General features: G+C 41.8%; 1 protein-coding gene across 1 annotated transcript in view; it reads right to left on the bottom strand.

The window, feature by feature from the left end:
- CNTN5 (contactin 5) overlaps positions 1–22,751 on the bottom strand; it is an 850,947-nt gene that overhangs the window by 228,605 nt on the left and 599,591 nt on the right. The window contains exon 9 of the mRNA XM_074981652.1: positions 16,587–16,689. Within this exon, the coding sequence (XP_074837753.1) occupies positions 16,587–16,689 (103 nt within the window). The remainder of the gene's footprint in view (positions 1–16,586; positions 16,690–22,751) is intronic.

The following is a 22,751-nucleotide window of genomic DNA, read 5'->3' as shown; positions in this document are numbered from 1 at the left end:
GGAAGGACACTGTAGTCTGGGAGAGTGGAGAACAGAAGGCAAGTGATAGTGGGTGGGACACCGGCTGGAAGAGGGTGCTCTGGAGGCTGGAGCAGCTAATTATTGAGGGACCGGCTGGAGGAGCTACTGTAGGGAGTCCCACCCAGTTACTCCATGCTACAGGGAAGGGGGTTGCATTGAGGAATATTACACTACTTTTGAGAGTATATGTTGAGTACACCAGATTCTTGATGCACAGAAAATGATCACCTCGCTTCCCAAAATGTGTGGAATGACATGGATCTGGGCGTGGCAATAAATTATGTCAACTAAGATACCCAACCCTGTGCAGCTCATCTATCTGTGCACGAGGCCATTCACTGAGCACAGAGTCTGAGAGGGATGGATAATGGCAAGGTGCTTTCCTTCAGTGAGCAGGTGGTAATGATTCACCCTGGTGTAGCCAGACAAAGTCTCCCCCTTACAAGCTAGCTTGCTCGCTGCCCCCCCCCCCTCACTGAGAAGCACACAGGGCACAGAAACGGCTGCTGACAGCACAGTCTTTGATGCCCTCATTGAGGCCCAGATGTGCTAGCTTATCGTGACCCTGAGAAGCAGAAAGTACAGATAAAAGGCTAACAGGCCAAACTGTCAACAAGAGAGGGGTGGGGGGACCCTCAGGAAATCACCCCAGCTGGCATTGATGAATTTGATGACCACACAACCATCCCAGAAGGGGAAGTCCCTGCCCACACAAAAAGAATGTCCTGTACTCTCAAATTGCTTATCTCCTGTCTTACAAGTGCAAATTAAGTAAGAATTGCCCTTGTAACAAACTGGCATCACAAAAGACAGACCAGTATGATCTGGCACCTTAGATAAGAAAGAGAATACGTAACCCAAAAAGGGGTATAAAAGATGGGTCCAGCAGAACTCTAATATTGAGTGCATTCCACCAACTACCTGCTGGTCAGGTCAGGTGATTGCCTCCCGAGGCCCACAACTGGGGACGCCCAACCTCGTATTCGTCTTTCCGCGGAATTGAGTGACCGATCCGGCTTGGCTACGCTGGTATCGAGAGACGCAGAGAGGGTAAGATATACCCATGCTAGGTCTCTGTTTTTTTTGTGCACAGCTAAAGAATTAGAGCTCTGTAACTAGACGACGTTGTATCAAGATATCATTGTGTTAGATGGTAACAGATATCTTTGCACTGGATTGTAACGTAACTTGTTAACACCTGTACTTTGCTAGCATATAAGAAGTAGACAATAGCCTTTTGTAACCGCACGCTTATAACTGTAGCTTAAATAAGCTTGTAACTAGTTAAGATCCAAGCCTGACCCTGTTATCCTTTTGTCACTACAACACAGCCAACACAACAAAAGAACTTTAACCGTTTGGTTACGAAAGCCTGGCCGTGGGTGAGAGTGCTAGGAGCTCCCTGCTCTAACAGAAAAAAACTGGGTTGTTTAGGACCCAGGGGAGCACCTCACCGCACATTACCCGGCCACCAGCTAACACCTGGACATCTCAGTTACCCCCCACAAGGGTCACAAGCCCCATCCGAATATAGGAGCATCAGCTTTCACTATAACCTCCAATCCACATCTCTTCATTGCCTCTGCATAGTTGATGATCATTCCCACTAATTATATTTAGTGGAAAGAAAAATAAATCAATTATAGTAAGGTGTCCAATCCCATGCGGTTAGGGGCCTCTATTGCTTTCAAATAAGAATAACAGTAGCATATAAAGAGTTGGTGAGGCAGATGTGTAAGTCAGACTAAGTGGTCTGGACTACAGGTGAGTGGTAAAATATAAGCTTCTGTACTCTATGGCCCACAACTGGAATGTGGACTGGAAGAGTGTCATGAATGAATGTCTACAAAGAGTTAAACCCAGAGAAGCTATGTCCAGATGGCAGGCTTCTGTTGGGAGACTGGAGGTCTCTCAGCAGACGTCTGCCATGTTGGGAGCATTCTGCTGACATCCTCGTCATCCTTGTTCCATGCGGAAGAAGGGATGTCTCAGCAGAGGGGGTTTTCCCAACATTTGACCCTGTGTGGCCAGGCCAAACATCAGGAAAGCCTCTCCTGACAGATCTGTTGGCAAAAGATTCGCAAATGCAGTGCACAATTTATATCTTTTTCTGACAATTTTTGGCACTCCAGACATAGCCAGAGAGTGGGCTCTGTGTTAATAAGCAGACAGGTGAGCCAATGAGAAGAGTGACAGGGATCTTTTGAATGAAGGCAGTTAACTGCTGAGGAGTCTTTCTTTTGTGTGGTTAGAGAAGAGACAGAGATGTGTAAGCCTGAACAGGGTTTAAGGAATTCCGTAACTATTCAGGCCACAAGGAGATCTTACATACAGCTATATAAGTAGAAAGGAAATGTTTAGTCAGGCATGATTAGGGTATTTTTGAAATATCTCATTTTGAAATAACACAACCACACACAACAAGCATTTAAAAACAGCACCCAGCTATTTTGATATAGAATTTCTGTGTCCATAGCACTATTTTGAAATAGTGTCATTGGACCGCATTATGGCCTATTTTGAAATAGGTATTATTGCTCAGGAAATAAGGTTTACTGGAATGGAAATAATGCACACACTATTTTGAAACAAAAAAAGGAGTGAAGTAGCACTTTAAAGACTAACAAAATAACTTATTACGTGAGCTTTCATGGGACAGAGCCACTTCTTCAGACCATAGCCATACCAGAACAGACTCAATATTTAAGGCATAGAGAACACTATTTTGAATTTATTTTGAAACAGTGTGTGCATCATTTAGCCACTGCCAAAGTCATTTTGAAATGACTGCTGTTATTTTGAGATAACTTGGCCATGTGGACATAGCTCTAGTTGTTACACTCCTTTTATGTGATGTCCAAAACATAAGAAAATTTTTCATATAAAGGGATTAAAATGAAGATTAAATGAATCCTTCAATTTGGAAAAACATCAGGGTAAAGAACTGGAGGATGTGGTTAATTTAAAATGTTACTGTAAACCAATGCTATATATGAGAAAATGTAGGAAATGAAATCAGAAACGTAGAAAATGTTGAAAATGAAATGAGAGTAATTCTGTGAAGATTGCGAATTCAAAGGTATACATTCAAAAATGTCATGCATATTGTGATCTATGTACAAATATATCACACAGGAAAAGAACATTTTATTTATAACAAACGAACCACTAAAAAAAAGTAAATTGACTACTCTTTTGCAGATCTACATAATAAAATTAATTCGTGTCAAGGAAATCAGTGAACAAATGGATTAGTGAAAGAGAGGGAGCAATAGATTGGATTATTGTATTATAAGTGATAACCAAGTAAAGCAAGGTTAATACCAGAAATTGACCTGACTTTGTACAGAGCAACAGATATTTACATTTATGCGGAGTAGTGAAAACTCTGCTTCCTAAAAGAAATGCTAACTTCCTCATGGTTGAAAAGCAACAACATTTTTGCAGAAATTTCAAAGTGTTCCTTTTTCAAAGCTTGAAATGGTCCCATTTTTATTAACGTATGTGTTTTAAACAATCAAAATGTTCAACAGACATTTTGAACATGATTTTAAAAAGCATATTAATTATAAAAATATAGCACAATGCTTTGGTAAGTAGTGAAAAATAGAAAAATTGGGAGAAGTTGAAAAACCCATGTGAAAATTTTTAATTTTTTTAAGGACACAGTTGATCGGGGGAAAAATTTAAGCAGATAATTTTGAGGAGATATTGTGTAAAAATCAGTGCAAGAACTAAAGTGAAGATTTAAAGTGTCATAACCACACAAACAGCAGGGGCCAGGTTTATTTTCATTAAATGGGAAGGTAATCACAGCATAAAGATATCTCGTGCAGGAAACATGATCTCATGTACTCAATAAAAACAACCTCTGTTACCCAAGCAAAAGTTAAAAAAAAAAACTTGCTAAAGAGAATCCATTCATTAACATGCATCAGGTGGGGGAAACCCTTTTTTTTTTTTTTTTGCCTATAGTATGCTGAGCTCTTTAGAATAAGGACTGTCTTTGGTGCTAGTCACACAGTGCCAAGCGTAATGGGATCCTGGTCCATGATTAGAGCTTCTAGGCACAATAGAGTTCAAATAGTTACAAATAAAATGCAAGGCTGAGACATTTCTTTCTTGTATTAATATAATTCCTCAGCAATAGCAAAGGTCACCAATAACTGGCATTGGTAATCATCTCCAGGATCCTACTGCCTTTTGCTTCTATTGACTGCTTGGCCCAGGAACGAAATCCTTTCCTGAGACTTTCTGTTAAGATAAATAATTAAGTCATTTGATTTCTGCTTAATCGAGAAATGCACCACAGCTCCTTTTTTTTCGTTTTTGTTTTTGTTTTTGTTTTAATTCCAGCAGCTCTTAGTGACTGACAGTTCCAAATAAACACTATTAATTAATCATTAACCTGCAAGTAAAGACCAGGCTTTCAGAATACCTTGTCAATTGCCTACCACATGGAAATCTCTCAGGAATATTTGTCATTCTCACAGTTACAATGCGACAGAAGAGCAACCACTTGAGTCAGCTACGCTAAAGCATAAGCTAAAATCAGGAGCAGCCTGTCATAGGGAATGGTAGTAACGAGTGTTTCCTCATTTGCACTCAGAATATTAAAAAAAAACAAAATTACTTAAAGCCAGAGGTGTAAAGTAACTAACCAGAAATACTTTGTTACACCACCCAACTACATTTTTTCAGGATTTGTACTTTATTTTAATAATTTATTTTCATGGAATTGTACTTTCACTTTTTTTTCCTGAAAATACTGTACTTTTTGTTCACCTACCATTTCTGAAAGTATTTACTCACTACTTTTATTACCTCACAAGCCAGTATTCCAATTTGCTAAACACTGCCGCACATGCATATTATCCAATCAGCATGCTGTGATAATTTTTTAAAAAAAAACCAACAAGCACAATGACCCTGTCAAAGAAGAACCTTTTTAATAGCTTTATAATAGCTGCATGAACACCTTTGCATACAACACCAATATCTTTGCAGTATCTATCATCCCTAGTGACCAAGGCTGTTGTCCAGGATGATGTGCTGAGGGGGGTGCATATGAAGAGTCTCAGGTGACTTTGCCCATAGGTAAGCCAGCTAGGTAGGGAGGACAACAGCTGCAGAACTGACTCTGTCTTGGGTAATTCTTCTGTTCTGGTGGGTGAAGCAGCAAGGTGGTTGCCAGGGCTGGGGACAGAGGGCCCCCTGCAGAAGTCCTATGGGAAAAGGGTGGGGCAGGCAGCTGAGGTTGCTGGGGGTTGAAGGTGTGTGTGTTTATTTTCTCTGTTCCGGCTGGCTGGTGTTTGGAGAGAGAGAAAGAGTGTGTGTGTGTGTGTGTGTGTGTGTGTGTGGGCACGTGCATGCTGCTTGGGTGGCTGGCTGGGATCTGGAGTAATCCTGCTATCTGGGTGTGTGTTAGTTTGGAACAGGTCTGGGTCCACCTTCACTCCCTTTCCCTCCTAAGCCCCAGTGGGTGACTGAGGAGGATGACTGGGCTACAAACTGGGGAGTGGGGTATGACACTTGAATTTTGAGATGGGAACCTTTTAATTGTGCCCCTCCCCAACCAGCAGTTGGTTCTGTCTTCCTGCTTTCCTGGTTGGCTTAGAAGTTTGCTCACATTTTGGGGGTGGGTGAGGGGAGCTGCTGCTGCTGCTTCTCCAGTGTGAGACAGGTGGGTGAGTGCAGAAGCTAGAACTGTTACTGAAATCAGCTCTCCCAGGCGTCCCCTAGGGAATGAGTCACAGTGGCTGTGTCTACACGTGCACGCTACTTCGAAGTAGCAGCACTAACTTCGAAATAGCGCCCGTCGCGGCTACACGCATCGGGCGCTATTTCGAAGTTAACTTCGACATTAGGCAGCGAGACGTCGAAGTCGCTAACCTCATGAGGGGATCGGAATAGCGCCCTACTTCGACGTTCAACGTCGAAGTAGGGACCGTGTAGACAATCCGCGTCCCGCAACGTCGAAATTGTGGGGTCCTCCATGGCAGCCATCAGCTGGGGGGTTGAGAGACGCTGTCTCTCCAGCCCGTGCGGGGCTCTATGGTCACCGTGTGCAGCAGCCCTTAGCCCAGGGCTTCTGGCTGCTGCTGCTGCAGCAGGGGATTCATGCTGCATGCACAGGGTCTGCAACTCGTTGTCGGCTCTGTGTATCTTGTGCTGTTTAGTGCAAGTGTGTCTGGGAGGGGCCCTTTAAGGGAGCGGCTGGCTGTTGAGTCCGCCCTGTGACCCTGTCTGCAGCTGTGCCTGGCACCCTTATTTCGATGTGTGCTACTGTGGCGTGTAGACGTTCCCTCGCTGCGCCTATTTCGATGTGGTGCTGCGCAACGTCGATGTTGAACATCGACGTTGCCAGCCCTGGAGGACGTGTAGATGTTATTCATCGAAATAGCCTATTTCGATGTCGCCACATCGAAATAGGCTACTTCGATGTAGGCTTCACGTGTAGACGTAGCCAGTGAGTGATATCTGGCTGGATGGCTGAAACACATTTACTTTTCACTCAAGCCTTGATGACCTAGCCACACCCTCAGGGTTTGTTTATGTTCTCACTACAAGTTGTACCATCAATATGCTTCTTAAAGCCCCCTGACCTGAGAAAAGTTTGAGCACAGCATTATCCTTGCATCAAGATTAGAAATAAGGATTTCTCTTTGCTCTCATCTTAACCTGCAAACCTTTTTCATTCTCTCGAAGGATGAGGCGTGTGTGTTGTGACTTGTGGTTTCAATGAGGCACTTAAACTCAGAGGAATTTAGTGGCAAGATAGGCTCTGCCCATAATCCTCTACTCTCTACAGTTTCACCCCTGCTGTTCTGGCTCATGAAAACGCCTGATGAAACACACTTTTTATTTGTTATAACTGTGTGTGATATGTGTTAAGCCTTTTGTATTTTTATAATTATCAAAGTTGTGGGAAATTACAGAGGAAGGGCTGATAATTTTTAATGACAGATGAAGCTGAAATGCACATCAGTCAAGCTTTAAAGCTGTTAAAACACAGAGAGAAAAGGTGGGTAAGGTAATTTCTTTTTATTTTGAAACAGCCTTGGTTGATGAGAGATTAGCCCTTTTGAGCTTCACAGAGCAGAAGAGCTCTGAGGAGTTCCAAAGGTTGTCTCTCTCACCAACCATATTTGGTCCAATTAAAGGTATTACTTTGCTCACTTTGTGGCTCTCATCCTGGCACCGATACGACTACAACAAAATAGCAAAATCCACTATATCACGTCAAGATTTACAAAATAAATACCCTAATACCAGACATGATTTGTTCAGTTAACTATTCATTCACTCATCCATTTGTTACAAGCCCAGTTCAGAAGTTTGTATCACTGAATTTTAACTCTAACAAGTTCTCAAGCCAAATTTTTCTTGCTTTCCCTTTCTATAGATAATTTAAATATTACTAATGGAATTATTCAGGATTTCTGTGTACTGTGAAATCAGCTAATTTCTAAATTATTTGAACCCCTCCCGCCCAAACCCTTGACATTTCAGGCTCTTAAGTATCCTCTGGAATGACAGTTAAAGTTGCCTTCCCCAGCCCCCCCACAATCTGAAATGGCACCACTGGTGAGTCAGGAGTGGTCAGAGGGCTGCAGGAGAGCCATGGGTGAGACACAGCCCCCTCTGATAAGATGGAGCTCACCATGAGCTGCAGGCCAAGCACCAGGCATAAGGGGTAAGTGCTGCTGCAGAAAGGGAGCTGCCAGTGCTTCTTCATAGCAGCTCAGACTATGCAAGTAGAACCCACTGAAGGGCGAGGGACTCCCTCAGATTTTTTTAACCACTGTTTCGTTTCACAATCTGATGCCTTTCAAAAACAGCAGGCTGCCTTCTATGTGTCATATCTGGGGGAAAATATTTAATTCAGCGTAGGGTACCTTTCCTGGGTCTGGGGCCACAGTCCAGGGTTACATACAAGTGAGAAGCAAAAACAAAAACAAACAGAACCTGCACTTATGTGGCCCCCAACTGGCCCTCCCACATTCCCCTTGAAGGGCCCAGGCTAGTAGATTTTCTGTTCTCCAGCCCCAGGAGGGGATGGCAGGAGGTTGGACCTCCAGCATGGGCTCCTCAATGCTGGGGGGAAGCCCTGAATCTCAGAGGGCAGATCTAGGCAAGCCAGGGGTTGCATCCAGCCCCCTGGGCCTTAGGTTCCCCACCTGTAATTTAAGCAAAAATAATCCATTCCCCATGTAGCTCTTAAAGGAAGGGCTTGGCCAAGGAGGACTCGACAACTCCCTTTGCAAGAGGGATTGATAATAGCCCTGTACTCAGAGGAGCAAGGAACTGAGCCTCTTCCAAGGGAAACGGAAAGTGGGAGGAGGAGTAGAGGCACCAAAATGCAAGTTTGCCAGGGCACCATTTTCCCTAAAGCTCAACTCTGATAATTTTGAAAATCAACAGCTTCTAAGGTTGAACAAGCATTTTTGTAATTAATCATTCCAATGCTAAAATGCACACTTGTGAATGTGGACAAAATACATACATTTATGTAATTTGACTCCTGTATTTAATTTGGTCGCTCTTTAGCTTTATATTTGAAGGCTACAACTACATTTGAATTCCAGATTTGAAATATAAATCCATAGTATGTGTGCATATAACACACACACACACACAACGTCTATAAAAAGGGGAATAAGAATAACCCAGGAAACTACAGGCCAGTCAGCTTAACTTCAGTGCCAGGAAAGATAATGGAGCAGGTAATTAAAGAAATCATCTGCAAGCACGTGGAAGGTGGTAAGGTAATAGGAAACAGCCAGCATGGGTTTGAATAAATCTTGTCAAACTAATCTGATAGCTTTCTTTGATAGGATAATGAGCCTTGTGGATAGGGGAGAAGAGGTAGATGTGGTATACCTAGACTTTAGTAAAGCATTTGATATGAGCTCTCAAGATATTCTTATCAAAAAACTAGGCAAATACAATTTAGATGAGGCTGCTATAAGGTTGGTGCATAACTGGCTGGATAACCGTACCCAGAGAGTAGTTCTTAATGGCTCTCAATCCTGCTGGAAAAGTGTAACATGTGAGGTTCCATAGGGGTCTGTGTTAGGACCGGTTCTGTTCAATATCTTCATCAATGATTTAGATATTGGCATAGAAAGTACGCTTATTAAGTTTGCAGATGATACCAAGTTGGGAGGGGTTGCAACTGCTTTGGAGGATAGGGTCATAATTCAAAATGATCTGGATAAATTGGAGAAGTGGTCTGAGGTAAACAGGATGAAGTTTAATAAGGACAAATGCAAAGTGCTCCACTTGGGAAGGAACAATCAGTTTCACACATACAGAATGGGGAGAGACTGTCTAGGAACGACTACAGCAGAAAGGGATCTAGGGATTATAGTGGACCACAAGCTAAATATGAGTCAACAGTGTGATGCTGTTGAAAAAAAGCAAACATGATTCTGGGATGCATTAACAGGTGTGTTGTGAACAAGACACGAGAAGTCATTCTTCCACTCTACTCTGCGCTGGTTGGGCCTCAGCTGGAGTATTGTGTCCAGTTCTGGGCACCGCAGTTCAAAAAATATGTGGGGAAACTAGAGAGGGTCCAGAAAAGAGTGACAAGAATGACTAAAGGTCTAGAGAATGTGACCTATGAAAAAAGGTTGAAAGAATTGGGCTTGTTTAGTTTGGAAAAGAGAAGATTGAGGGGAGACGTGATAGCGGTTACTCTGCACTGGTTAGGCCTCAGCTGGAGTATTGTGTCCAGTTCTGGGCACCGCAGTTCAAAAAAGAGCGACAAGAATGATTAAAGGTCTAGAGAATGTGACCTATGAAAAAAGGTTGAAAGAATTGGGCTTATTTAGTTTGGAAAAGAGAAGATTGAGGGGAGACGTGATAGCGGTTTTCAGGTATGTAAAAGGGAGTCATAAGGAGGAAGGAGAAAACTTGTTCTTCTTGGCCTCTGAGGATAGAACAAGAGGCAATGGGCTTAAACTGCAGCAAGGGCGGTTTAGGTTGGACATTAGGAAAAAGTTCCTAACTGTCAGGGTGGTCAAACAGTGGAATAAATTGCCAAGGGATGTTGTGGAATCTCCATCGCTGGAGATATTTAAGAACAGGTTAGATGTCTATCTGCGATGGTTTAGATAGTACTTGGTCCTGCCATTGGGGCAGGGGGCTGGACTCGATGGCCTCTCGAGGTCCCTTCCAGTCCTAGTGTTCTATGATTCTATGATTATGTAGGGGAGTGTGCGTGTGTGTGCATATAGACCCCTCCTATATAATAATGTATTTAAGTAAAAGTCAAAGTATCCTTAGGGAAAATGACTTTGGTCAAAGTACAAAGTTATCACATGTTGATAGTACTCCAAAATCCAGAAGCAAAAAGTAGCCACCCTACAAAAATCGGTGGTTAACCACCTAAGTTATCATAGGGCTTCACTATTTATATGTATAACAATAGATTTCTATAGGATGGCTACTTTCCGCTTCTGGATACTCGAGTACTATCAAGATGCATCAACTTTGTACTTTTGCTAAAGTTGTTTTCTCTAAGGATACTTTGACTTTTACTTAAGAATATTTTTTGCAACATAACTGTACTTACCCAAGTAACTTTTTGGGTACTTTTTACACCCTTGCTTATGGCCAGCCTGAGCTCCCTTCTGAGCATTCAATGGAGCGCAACAGGAAAAGATGTGTGAAAACTACCAGGAATGCAAGACTGGGTTGGTGGAGTGGGGAATGAAAAAGAACAGGGAACTCTGTACTTCCCACCTGTCCCTTCAAGTTTCAGATGAGGTCAAAAATGTCATTCATGTAATTTATTACTTTATCTGGTGCAAAGCAAGCTCAATCACGTGATCTCATTGTCCGTTTCTACACAAGCCACTTCCTTTGGAAGTGGCATGCTAATACATGGAAAGAAAGATGCTAATGAGATACAGATGCAAATTCCCTGTGCCTCATTTGCATAATGTCACGTGATTTGGAGTCCAGAAAACCATTCTTCTGGACTCCAAAATGCCGTGTAGAAGCGCAGCCCCAGGGGGTGCCTCTGGAAGAAGGACTTCCTTCTGGAAGCCCCCCCTGGGGCCACATTTCTACACGGTGTTTTGGAGTCCGGAAGAATGGTCTTCTGGACTCCAAATCACTTGACATTATGCTAATGAGGCGCGGGGAATTTGCATCCGCACCTCATTAGCATCTTTCGCTCTGTGTATTAGCATGCCACTTCCAAAGGAAGTGGCCTGTGTAGAAATGGCCATTGTGCACAAATGGCTGCAAAAATATAATAATATGTGTATGTATATCTGCCTCTTACAGTATTAGCAGATAGGGTTGACTTGTCAGATAATCTTAAACTGTGTGATGGCACAGATCATTGGTTGTTGTTACAGGTTAACAACTTGGACACGGGGTAGTTAAAGCATCTGGTATCATCCTTATTTCCCCTGTGCATTTGCCTACACACACTCTGACATTTAAAACAGGTTATATATTCTAGGCATTCAGGATGAAAGGTTCTCAGAGATGCTTTTTTTCTTTGTTAGTGTCTATTGTAAGAAACTGCACTTGGCATGAATTGGTTTTGTTGGGAAAATAATCATTGGCTCAGAGGGAGTCAGCAACTACATTTTAGTTCCATCAAGAATTTTTCAAAAAGTACATAATGGTTATTGTTTCTATGGTAGCCAAGAGACCATAGGAGTCTGGTTGCCAACTATTAACGCTGCAAAAAAGAGTACAGGCGTTGCAAGAATGCTGGGAGCCACCAGCCGCCTCTGGAGAGCAGGATTCTTCCTTATCTGTCTCAATGTTTCAGGAAATCTCACTAGGGTTGTTGCTTTCCTCTCTGCACCTCTCAAACAGTCTCTTCCCTGAGGCCTGTGGTATAAAGGCTGTTGCAAACTATCCACCCTGCAGATTTTATGCCAAAGTACTTGCTCTTCAAACTGTTGCTTTCACCTGTATAGAGGTTAAATTTATCAATATCTTCAACATGCACTGAATGCAATTGGTTTCCATAGTAGCAGAGGGTGCAGACCATTAACAGAATTAGACCCATGCTGGGCGGATCTGGAGACTGCAGGCCCTCAGTGAAAGACTCCCTGTAAGATATCTTTCCAACTGTAGGATGAAGCAAAACAAAACAGAAAAAAATCCAGATTGGAAGGCTCTCTTAAATCAATTCATTCCAATTCTAATTGAAATGTTTAATTTGCCAAGGTGTGTACAATTTTCTGCAAAGACAGTCTACCTGAACTGCTGAGTACTGTGATTACGTAAATTAGACAAAGGCTATGTCTAGACTAGCCCCCAACTTTGAAGGGGGCATGGTAATTAGGGTGTCGGGAGATTATTAATGAAGTGCTGCAGTACATATGCAGCACTTTATTAGGCTAAATCTCCCCGCGACAACTTCAAAGCGTGAAACTTCGAAGTGCTGGCTTGCGTGTAGCTGCGGGTGAGCCACGGAGACTTTGAAGAGCCCACGCTACTTTGAAGTCCTTTTACTCCTCACACTTCGAAGTTGTCACAGGGAAGATTTAGCCTAATGAAGCACTGCATATGCACCACAGCACTTCACTAGTAATCTCCCAACATGCTAATTACCATGCCCCCTTCGAAGTTGGGGGCTAGTCTAGACACAGCCAAAGTTATTGAAAAGAAAACTAAATAGAACACATTGCTCTGAAATGAGGATAAAAATGGAGATATTTTTAACTGTGATAGAAGTGGAACTGCTTTCTAATAGTTCATGAATATTATACATTATCAGGATATTTGATGTAGGAATGTGTTGGTTCAGTAATAAGGGGATTGTTAGACAGAAACTAGAAGGAAAGAATACAATGGCTCAACATAAACTTCCCATTGGTAAATAGTTTAACGTTATTAAAAGACAATTTAACCAGCAGCTAATGTGGACTTCTGAACATCAAGAGAGGAGAACTCTCCACATTAGCTGCTGATAATGTGCCACATCCTCCATGACTGAACTGACCTCGTCAACTCTAGCCCTCCTGTTGAGTGGGACTCCCTCCTTTTCACGAGCCTATACATTTAGACCTTTCTCTGGAACCCTCACTCATGCACCTGATGAAGCAGGTGGTTGCCCACGAACGTTTATGCTCCAATATATCTGTTAGTTTATAAAATGCCACAGGACTTCTTGTTTTTGAAGATACAGACTAACTCAGCTAAACTTCTGAGTCTTTCGAAAGAGTGTGTCCACACAGCTCCCGCTCTTTTGAAAGAGTGGGCCAGGGATGGAAAAAAGGCCTGTGGAGCATCTACACAGCTTTCAAAATGGGGCATTCTTCCTGAAATGGGAAAGGAAGAGCGATTTTGAAAGGAATGCTGCAGTCTTTCGATTTACTTCTGAAAGAACACTTTTTGTGTGTAGACGCTCCACTGGATCTTTTGAAAGAGCCCCCTTCTTTTGAAAAAGCTTTTGAAAGAACTTGCTAGTGTAGACACAGCCTTGTTAGGGACCAATTCTGGAAAACCAGACTGACACTGAGACATACAGTGGGGGCTAGAAGGAAATTAGGCCAGCCTAAGTGATTATTGGTGAATGGTAAGCCTTAAGTAAAGCACATGAGTGTAGACGGTTTGTTGTTTCATAAAGCCATTTTTGCTAAATGTTTTGTTTCTAATGTGGTAAATAAAATAATTATTTTATTTTAGGAAGGCTGTCTGGTCACTATATATACCACCGAATGCAGATGGCAGAAGGGAAGAACCACACATGCTCAACTAGAGTGGATCTGTTGGGTAAGCCTGATTGACAGGGGATTGTAGCTCAAAGTCTAGTCCAAGAGTGGGAAAATTGAGGAATTCCTCCCCAGGGGGATAAAAGCACAAGGCTTGACATTGAGGGGGTGCACTTTGGGAGACCACAAAGGGATCAGAGTTGCAGTTATCACTGCAATCCAAATAATTACATTGCACAAATTCTTCCCAGGTCAACATTTGTATATGCCATGGTTTGGCTTGGATAGGGTGATCATATTTGACATTTCAAAAAAGATAACACCCCTGAGAGGGAGTGTATCTGTATCAATATCTACCAACTCATACTGTATTAATGTACCATAGGTACTATAACACCTATAACACATTAATACAATGTGAGTTGGTAGATATTGATACAGATACGCTCCCTGTCATGGGTGTATGGTAACCCTAGGCTTGGATAACCCTATTATACACTCACAGTCTCAAAGATTTTAGCTTCCTTCAAAACTAGTTGTGAGTATAACTTAAATACTTCACATCAACAACTATGGACATTTAGGATCTCATGGCTGTTATGCTGGAGAACCTGGCTGCTCAGAAATTTATAGCAACAGATAGGATAATACTTAGACAGTAGAATCTCAGAGTTCAGATCACCAGATTTATGAATTGACCAGTCAACCACACACCTCAGTTGGAACCATATGTAACAAAGTGGCAGCAGAGACATAAAACAAAGAAAGTAAATACAGTATAGTACTGTGTTAACTGAAAACTACTAAAAGATGGAAAGTTAAAAATACAAATTTCAGAAGGTAAGAAAACTGTTTCAGTGCTTTTTTATTTTAATTAAGATAGTTAAAAAGCAGCATATTTCTTAGGCATATTTAAGTTTCAAAGCTGGCTCAATGTTCAGTTGTACACTTTTGAAAAAATCAGACAGAACATTTTGTTCAGAGTTACAAACATTTCAAAGTTGCAAAAAACCTCTGTACCTCAGATATTCAATGCTCTGAGATTCTGCTGCAATCCATGAGAAGTACAGGTTGAACTTCTCTTGGCCAGCACCCTTGAGATCTGACCAGGGCCAAACAAGAGAATCTTCCGGATCATGGGAGATCAATATTGTCTAGCAGCATAACCAACACTTCCACTGCTTATTGGACTCTTAACAGACATTTAGGGGTAAATTACAGATAAATAACTGCACAGACCACTGAGAGCCAGGATTGGTGGCTGTAAACAAACTATGGGGTGATGGGAGACTTGGCCAGATCCATGATAAATGGTCGTCCAGCTAATTAAAATCATGCTGGATTATGGACACTGTTGAAATAGAGAGTGCCAGACCACAGAGGTTCAACTTGTACAGGAGATTTTTGGTTTAGCTGTGGGAGTGTAGCATTCAGCAATTCTTTAATTATTGATGAATCCTGGCCAAGATTATAGGAGACCTTATGTGATTAAATGTTTTGTGAATTAGAAAGCCAGTAAGGAGAATTGGCATTCAGCAGCCTGAATAAAGAACTATCTAGACAAATTGTCTCTTCTGTGATGCTACATGGATCAAAAAGGCTGTATGACACAGGTCATCAGTTCTGAGTCCATTTAGCAGAAGCCAGTCATGCACACGTTCATGCACTTGAGCTCACGGGTTCACACACACATAGAGAGACACCACAGTGCGTAAATATCAAACATTTTGCCCTATCTATCCATTTCTAGCTGCTTATGTCATGAGAGAGGCAGTAAAGGAAACAGAAGATCTCTGAGTCCTGGATAGTACTTTTCTGCTTTGTCTGATTATCTTATCCAAGCCCCACTTTACTTCTGGTGAAAAAACCTGGTTTCCTTTAATAACATTATGAACCTCATCCTGTATATCACAAAAATACCCTGAGGTCTTATTCTTGACAAAAAGAGCTATAAAATTGTAAAGTATTATTTTTAAAAACTCAATACCCTCATCTCCACATTAACCAGCCTATTGACCTGCACACAACATTCTAGCCAATCTGAGATATTAAACCCAGAACTCTGGCACTGCTAATGGGTCTGTTACAATTAAGATAACTGATGCCGCCATGAATTATAGATTTTACAGGGAGATAGGCAATACTACCATTAGGTTAGAGGATGCAAAAATAATCCTGAGCTCATATAATAATATGCAGTGCTTTTTTTGTGCCAATAACTTGACGGTACTGAGGACTGGCACTTTGGCAGCCCCAGCCATGGTATTGGTTGGAGTGCGGGGTTCGGGGGGAAGCCAGGTAAGTACCATCTCCTCTTTTTTTTTAACAAAAAAGGCACTGCTAGCATGTATTATATTCTTAGGATATTTAAAATGTTATCTTATTGTTTCTATATAGAATCTATGTGCAAGACTGGAATAGATAAATACACAATAATATAGTTTTCTTTCCAATTAAGAGATTTTGCAGGGGAAAATCAACACAAAACAAAACAAAAAATCAACAATGAACAACTCTGGAATTTTAAAACCTGATTTGTGCCAGCAAGGAGTCAAAAAGTAGCAGGGGAAAAATGTGTGGCAAATAGAAGAATGCAAATGACATTTTCCCCTTTTGATTTAAAAGAACTTCACTTTTTGTGTCAAACCAGCACATTTTCAACTTGTATGTATTATTAACTGTAGGAATGGCTAGGCAGGGAATTCATAATTGGTTACTTAGTCAATTCCCACTTAACTGTCTTATAAAAACTGTTCTATACACCAAGGAGTATCTGTGAAAATGAAACCCTGCAAAATAACTGAACCAAAAATTAGATGTGTCACATTTTAATAAACAATGGTGTCTAATTATGGAAGAATATGTACTTACTTGCCCAACGCAAAGCACTCCATCTTAACGGTAGTTCCCTTAGCAGCTGTAACTGTGTAAGGAAAATGGACCTCAATTTTCGGCTCATATTCCCCCATCACACCTGGGAAATAAAGAATGGTCTTTAAAAATAAAATGAATGCTAGTACTTCTTTCCAAGTCTAGTGACTTTATTGTGAAAACCACTGTGGCATGATTGCTAATAGCTATACAGAGATAAAGCCAGTGGTGGTGGGGAAATAGCTTACATTAGTTGGACTTGCTCTGCTCAAATCCGATTCATCCCCTGTCCCATGGTATCTTCAGCAGCACTTTTAAAATAAATGATTCATTTCCTCAAATATGTGTTCAAATTATATTACAAAAGATTGCTGTGTATAATAAATTCTGGAGGGTCGGGAAATTTCATGTACAATAACTTGGGTCATTTAATGTAGTGGAGGTTAGGATGAATAAATCAACCAAAAACTTAGCAAATGTCCTCTAACTATCCAGGCAATATAACTTGTGCCTTTGTATCAAGGACATCCTGACATTTGTAGAAAGCAGCCAAATGGATTGAAAGCATGTGTCTCTCCTATTGAAAATAATGTCCAACCTCACAAAACCCTCCTCAAATGTCATAAGCCTGGCTATCATTATTTATTTAACAGCTCAGTGCTGCTAAAAATGTACAGTAAAGACATTCTGGACCTTTAAAAAAAACTAGACATGGAAATCAATGAAATCAGTCTGGATTTGTCCTGGTGTAACTGATAGCAGAATTTGTCTTGCAGGAGGCAATAGAGAAAAGTTTATGGAATGGGAAATGAGCAGTAAATGGAGAAAGATTCTGTAAGCTGAGATAAGGAGTCTTCATTTGATATGACTCAAAGATTGAGGTTGTCATAGGGTAGCTGGAAAGGAATATAAATTTAGTGATAGCATTTTTGGTTAGATTACTGATGGGATGGTGGAAGGAGATAGGTGAGACTTGGGGAAGCTAAAGGGCAAAGGTACACTATCCACATTAGAATTGCTGAAGACGGAGACAATATTCTTGGTCATGGGGAACCTGAAAAAAAGAGGGAAGTCAGGTGATATCAAAGATGATACAGTAACAGGACTAAGGAGATGGTCTAAAGCCTAAGGAAAAATCCTCACTGAGTTCAAGAGTGGGCAATAGGCACAAGGGGAGGCAAAAGAAGGAAATGAAAGAAGGGAAGATAGCAAGAGAAGAGAAAGGAGAAGAACATGGAAAGCAGAAGAGAGAGAGAGGTAGAATGGCAAGAAGTGTTTATTCACCTTTTCCTCAAACAAACACCCATTAACTGGAACTTCTGCGTGTAAATATAAGTATCAGACATTTCTTGTCACGCTGAGGTCCTGTCTTAAGGAGATGCTGACCTGTCAACATATTGTACCTTGTCATGTTAATGACAGCTATTTTTATGTAAACAAGGGGTCATCCTGATTGCAGGCACCATAGTGAGATGTAACACAAGTATTCTGCTATCCCTTGTCAGTCTGCCAGGGTAACAGGGTGAGAGTAGAATGGAAAAAGAAGGGAAAGTCTACTATTTCAAAAGAATAGGGTTTATTTGTGTTATTTATAATCTTGAAATTCAAAGAGGCTGCGAGATTTGTCTGAGCCTCAAAGCCAAGTTTATCGAAGTCTGGGTTCCATGTGTTACAGTACAAATTCTCTGAGTGACTGGTGTACCTCCAGCTTTGTTTTTCTTTCCTGTTTCTGTTTTGGTCACTATGATTTAGCAGATTTCTAGACAGAATTTTTCATTTCATTTGTATCATAAATGTAGGAAAATGGTAAAATGCGCCTGAATGTTTAACAGATATTGACTGTGCATATAGTGTGCAATTCAATCATGTCTTTTTTGGGATACATTTTAAAGTATTCCCTAAGTCATCTAAAACTCTACTTATCAAACCAGAAATGTAAATCTATCCTGTGGGTAAGGCTGTGGGAGTGCAAGGTTCAAAAACTGACTAGCACATACATTACAACATAGTGTAAAATTCTGAAATGAGTAACAGGGAAACAGTAGAGAACAGATGATCCAAATGTTATGGTTCAGGGCTGAGATACACTAAGGTTCCCTCTCTCTCTATGAGAATTCTTTCTAAGTTGCAGGCCTCTGTCTGCACTTTTTCTAGAACAAAAATCCATGGTTCACTCCACTTTACACTGAATCACCAGCAACAATGCCACTGGACACCAGTATATTTCCCTCAGCTCCCAACTGTATTTAGACCCAGTTGCAGAATCCTCTCTGAGAACTTGTAGGGGTTGCCAACTTTCTCATGGCACAAAACCAAATACCTTTGTCTTATGTCTTACCCCCTGCCCTGTCTATTCCTTAAGGCCCCACCCACTCCTTGCCCTTCTTTGAGGCTCTGCTTCCCAATTCCATCCTCACTTTCCATCCCTCACTTTTAGCTGGCTGGGGCAGAGGTTGGCGTGCAGAGGGAGGTGAGGACTCCACTGTATGTCCAAGGTGAGAGGATTGAGGTTCAGGAGGAGGCTGAGAGTAGGGAAGGGCTATAGGGTTCAGGGAGAATATGAGGGCTCTCTCTTGTGGTGCAAGCTCTGGGGTGGGGCCAGAGATAAGGAGTTTGAGGTTCAGGAAGGGGCTTAGGCCTGAGGCAAAGGGGTTCAGGGTGCAGGAGGGACTCCAGGCTGTGACTGATAAGTCTGGGGTGCAGGAAGGGGTTTGGGGTTGGACACAGGTTTAAGGCCTGAGACGGGGTGCAAGGTCCAGATGGTGCTTACAAAAGGTGGCTTCTGGGAAATGGCTAATAAATCTCTGTGGATCCTATGCAGGGGCCCAGAGCGGCTTCACACATTGCCTATATGTGAGGACACCACCCCTGCAACTCCCATTGTTTGCAGTCCTTGGCCAATGGGAACTGCAGAGCCAGTGCTCAGTGCTTGAATCCTCCCTAGATCCCTGTATGCCTAGGATCTGCAGGGATGTTCAGGCAGCTTACCAGGCGCAGTGCTGAGCCAGAGCAGGTAGGGAGTCTGTCTTAGCCCTGTTGCACTGCTAACCAGACTTTTTGGTCTGGTCAATGGTGCTGATTGGAGCCACCAGGATCCATTTTAAACCAGGTATTACAGTTGACTACCAGATGACTGGCAACCCTAGAACTTGTGACCAATATGAAATGCAGTTACTCAGAACAGCTTCAAAACAAAAACATTCAGGGAGATATGGCTTAAAGCAATCAAAATCTAAACTGATTCTGAACTTAACTTTTCCTTTTCCATCTAGTATAAGCAGGTCTTCGTTTATTCCAGACCAATCTTTTCAGGTCTGAGGATCCACCTTCATCTCTCCTGACCTCTTCTATGTCACACAGATCTTCTTTCCTCTATCAGAGGGGTAGCTGTGTTAATCTGTATCTGCAAAAACAATGAGAAGTCCTGTGGCACCTTATAGACTAACAGATTTTTTGGAGCATACGCTTTTGTGGCAAAGATCTGCTTCATCAGGTGCATCAGATTCTTCTCTTGTCTGTCAAGCTGCTTTTATCAGCACCAAAGCTCTTTGTTTCAGTGTCCCAGCAGGATTTTCCCTAAGGCACTTGCCAGAGAGAGCTGAGTGAAAATGAAGTTTCAAAGGAAATGAAGCCTGAAGTGTGCAGCGTCATGCCCAGTAGTGCCAAAAGGACAGCATGCTGTCCAGAGCCAAGCACAGCTAGTCCTGGCAGGAATTAACTCTTTGATAGTCACAATCAGCAGCAATCAAATAAACATGGACATGCAACATTTATAAAGGTAAAACTTGTTTTCCTCATTTGTAACACGGAAAGAAGATGCTTCCACATTAGCTCAAGAAAGTATTTCTTAAGCAAAAAAATGGGTATTTAAGAAGTTATTTCCCTGCCTTCAAAGAGGGAAAGGAGATCCAGTGACTAGGGTACTAGTCTGACTGTCAGGTGACTTGGATTAAGTTCCTGCTCCATCACAAACTTCTTGTGCTTTCTTGGGCAAGTCCCTTAGCCTTGGATCCATGAAGGGACTTCAGTGTTGCCATGCTGAGATTCAGGGTAGCTAACTTTCAGGCACATAGAAAATCACAGGAAGAACAGTATGTTTCACAAAGCCAAATTAGGTGATCTGGAACATGAGGCAATAAGCTGCTTAAGCTAATCAGTGGGAGATGCTGAGGAGTTTGCTAAGTCCTCTTCCTGCATACCAGTGATAGGTGCTTAATTCCAAGTAATTGAGAATCATGTAGCTCTGCTTGCCCATTCATGAATGGGCACTTGTGGTCAAACAGCTTAGGTGTTTAAGGCATTCTTTGTTGGAAAGAGTTAGGCCTCTGCCTTCTCCCGAAGAAGGGAAAAGAGAAGGCATGGGAGGTGGTGCAGGAGCTGCAGCAACAGGTGTACATGGCTGTGATGTAGCCATGGTGATGTGCAGAATGGACCTCCCTGGAATAAGTAGCAGGTAGACTTGTTAATCTGTATCTTTGAGAGCAACAAGAAGTCCTGTGGCACCTTATAGACTAACAGATGTTTTGGAGCATAAGCTTTTGTGGGCAAAGACCTGCTTCATCAGATGCATGGGGTGGAGGGTTCCAGAGGGGTATTTAAAGAGTGGGGTCCCAGTAAAAGGGAGGGCCGGAGCTGACAAGGTCTATTCAGGAAGGTGGAAATGGCCCATTGTCAGTCGTATGTATCAAAAGAGGAAAAAACAAGTCAGATCAGATAGGGGGATATGACCCATTGTCAGAGTCTAATGGGGAGGTATTAACACCCAGGGCAGAGAAGCTGCTTTTGTAAGGAGCCAGCCACTCCCTGTTACTGGGATCCCACTCGTTAAATCCCCCTCTGGTCTCCCCTCCATTCATGCATCTGATGAAGCGGGTCTTTGCCTACGAAAGCTTATACTGCAAAATATCTGTTAGTCTATAAGGTGCCACAGGACTTCTTGTTGTTCCCTTAAACATTATCTTCCTTCAGCACGAATCCATCTGGGAGGATTTAGGCTTCTTAAATCTCTCAAAATAGCATGTACCAACTACATTCATGGTCAATCTCATGCTCTCCTTCTTTCAGCCTAAGCTGCATAAATCTTATAAGAGCATAAAAATGACAGGATGGCCTTACTAGGACAGAGAAATGGTCCATCTAAGCCAATTTTCTGTCTCTGACAATGACAAGTATCAGATGATTTAGAGGAAATGAACAGAACAGGGCTATTTCAAGGGATCCATCCCCTATTATCCAGTTCCAGCTTTTGGCAGTCAAAGGATTAGATGCCCAGAGCATGAGATTGCGTCCCTGACCATATTGGCTAACAGCCGTTGATGGACCTATCCTCCTTTTATTTATGTAACTCTTGGTTTTTTTTTTTAAACTAACTTGCATTTTTGGCCTTCACTAAATTCCATGTCCACAAATTCCACAAGGTTGGCTGTGGTATCCCATAAAGAAACATTCCATTTTCTCGGTTTTAAACCTCATGCTATTAATTTCATTAGGTAACTCCTAGTTCTTAGGTTACATAATAGAGAAGACAATATTTCCTTGTTCACTTTTTTATAACATGCATAATTTTATGTACCTCTATTATATCCCCTCTTAGAAGTTTCTTTTCTAAAATAAAAAATCCCATTTTTTAATCTCTCCATAACTAGAAGCTGTTCCAAACCCCAAATCATTTTATTGCCCTTCTCTGTATCTTCTCTGATTCTTATATATCTTTTCTTAAGATGGAGTGCTAGAGCTTCCTGCTGTATTCAACATGTGGGCTTAAAATAGATTTATACAGTGGTACTATTATAATTTCTCTTATCTATTTCTTTCCTAATGGTTCTTAATACTTCCCCATATACTCTTTAGTGAAGGCTAATGCAGAGAATTCATTTACTGTCTCTGCATCTACATGGTCTTTCTTGAGTGCTCCTTTCACACCTCCAGTGGCCTCAGGGACTGTTTGGCAGAATAGTCACAGTGACTTCTGTAAAAGTGTCCTTTCCTCTTCACACTGGACAGAATCCCACATTTGTTAAGGTTTTCTTCTCAACTGGTGCAGGACTACTAATTGCCAGGATTATCTAAGGATCTTCTCATTTGCAACAAAATCCAACCTATGATTATGACTACTCCATAACTTTTGACACTGAAACCTGTTCAGTTTCTTCCTCTTGGCTGTTT

This window comes from Carettochelys insculpta, chromosome 1 (assembly GCF_033958435.1).
Source record: "Carettochelys insculpta isolate YL-2023 chromosome 1, ASM3395843v1, whole genome shotgun sequence".
Lineage (NCBI taxonomy): Eukaryota > Metazoa > Chordata > Testudines > Carettochelyidae > Carettochelys > Carettochelys insculpta.
Note: the sequence above shows the minus strand (reverse complement) of the source record. Positions and strands in the feature narration are given on the sequence as shown.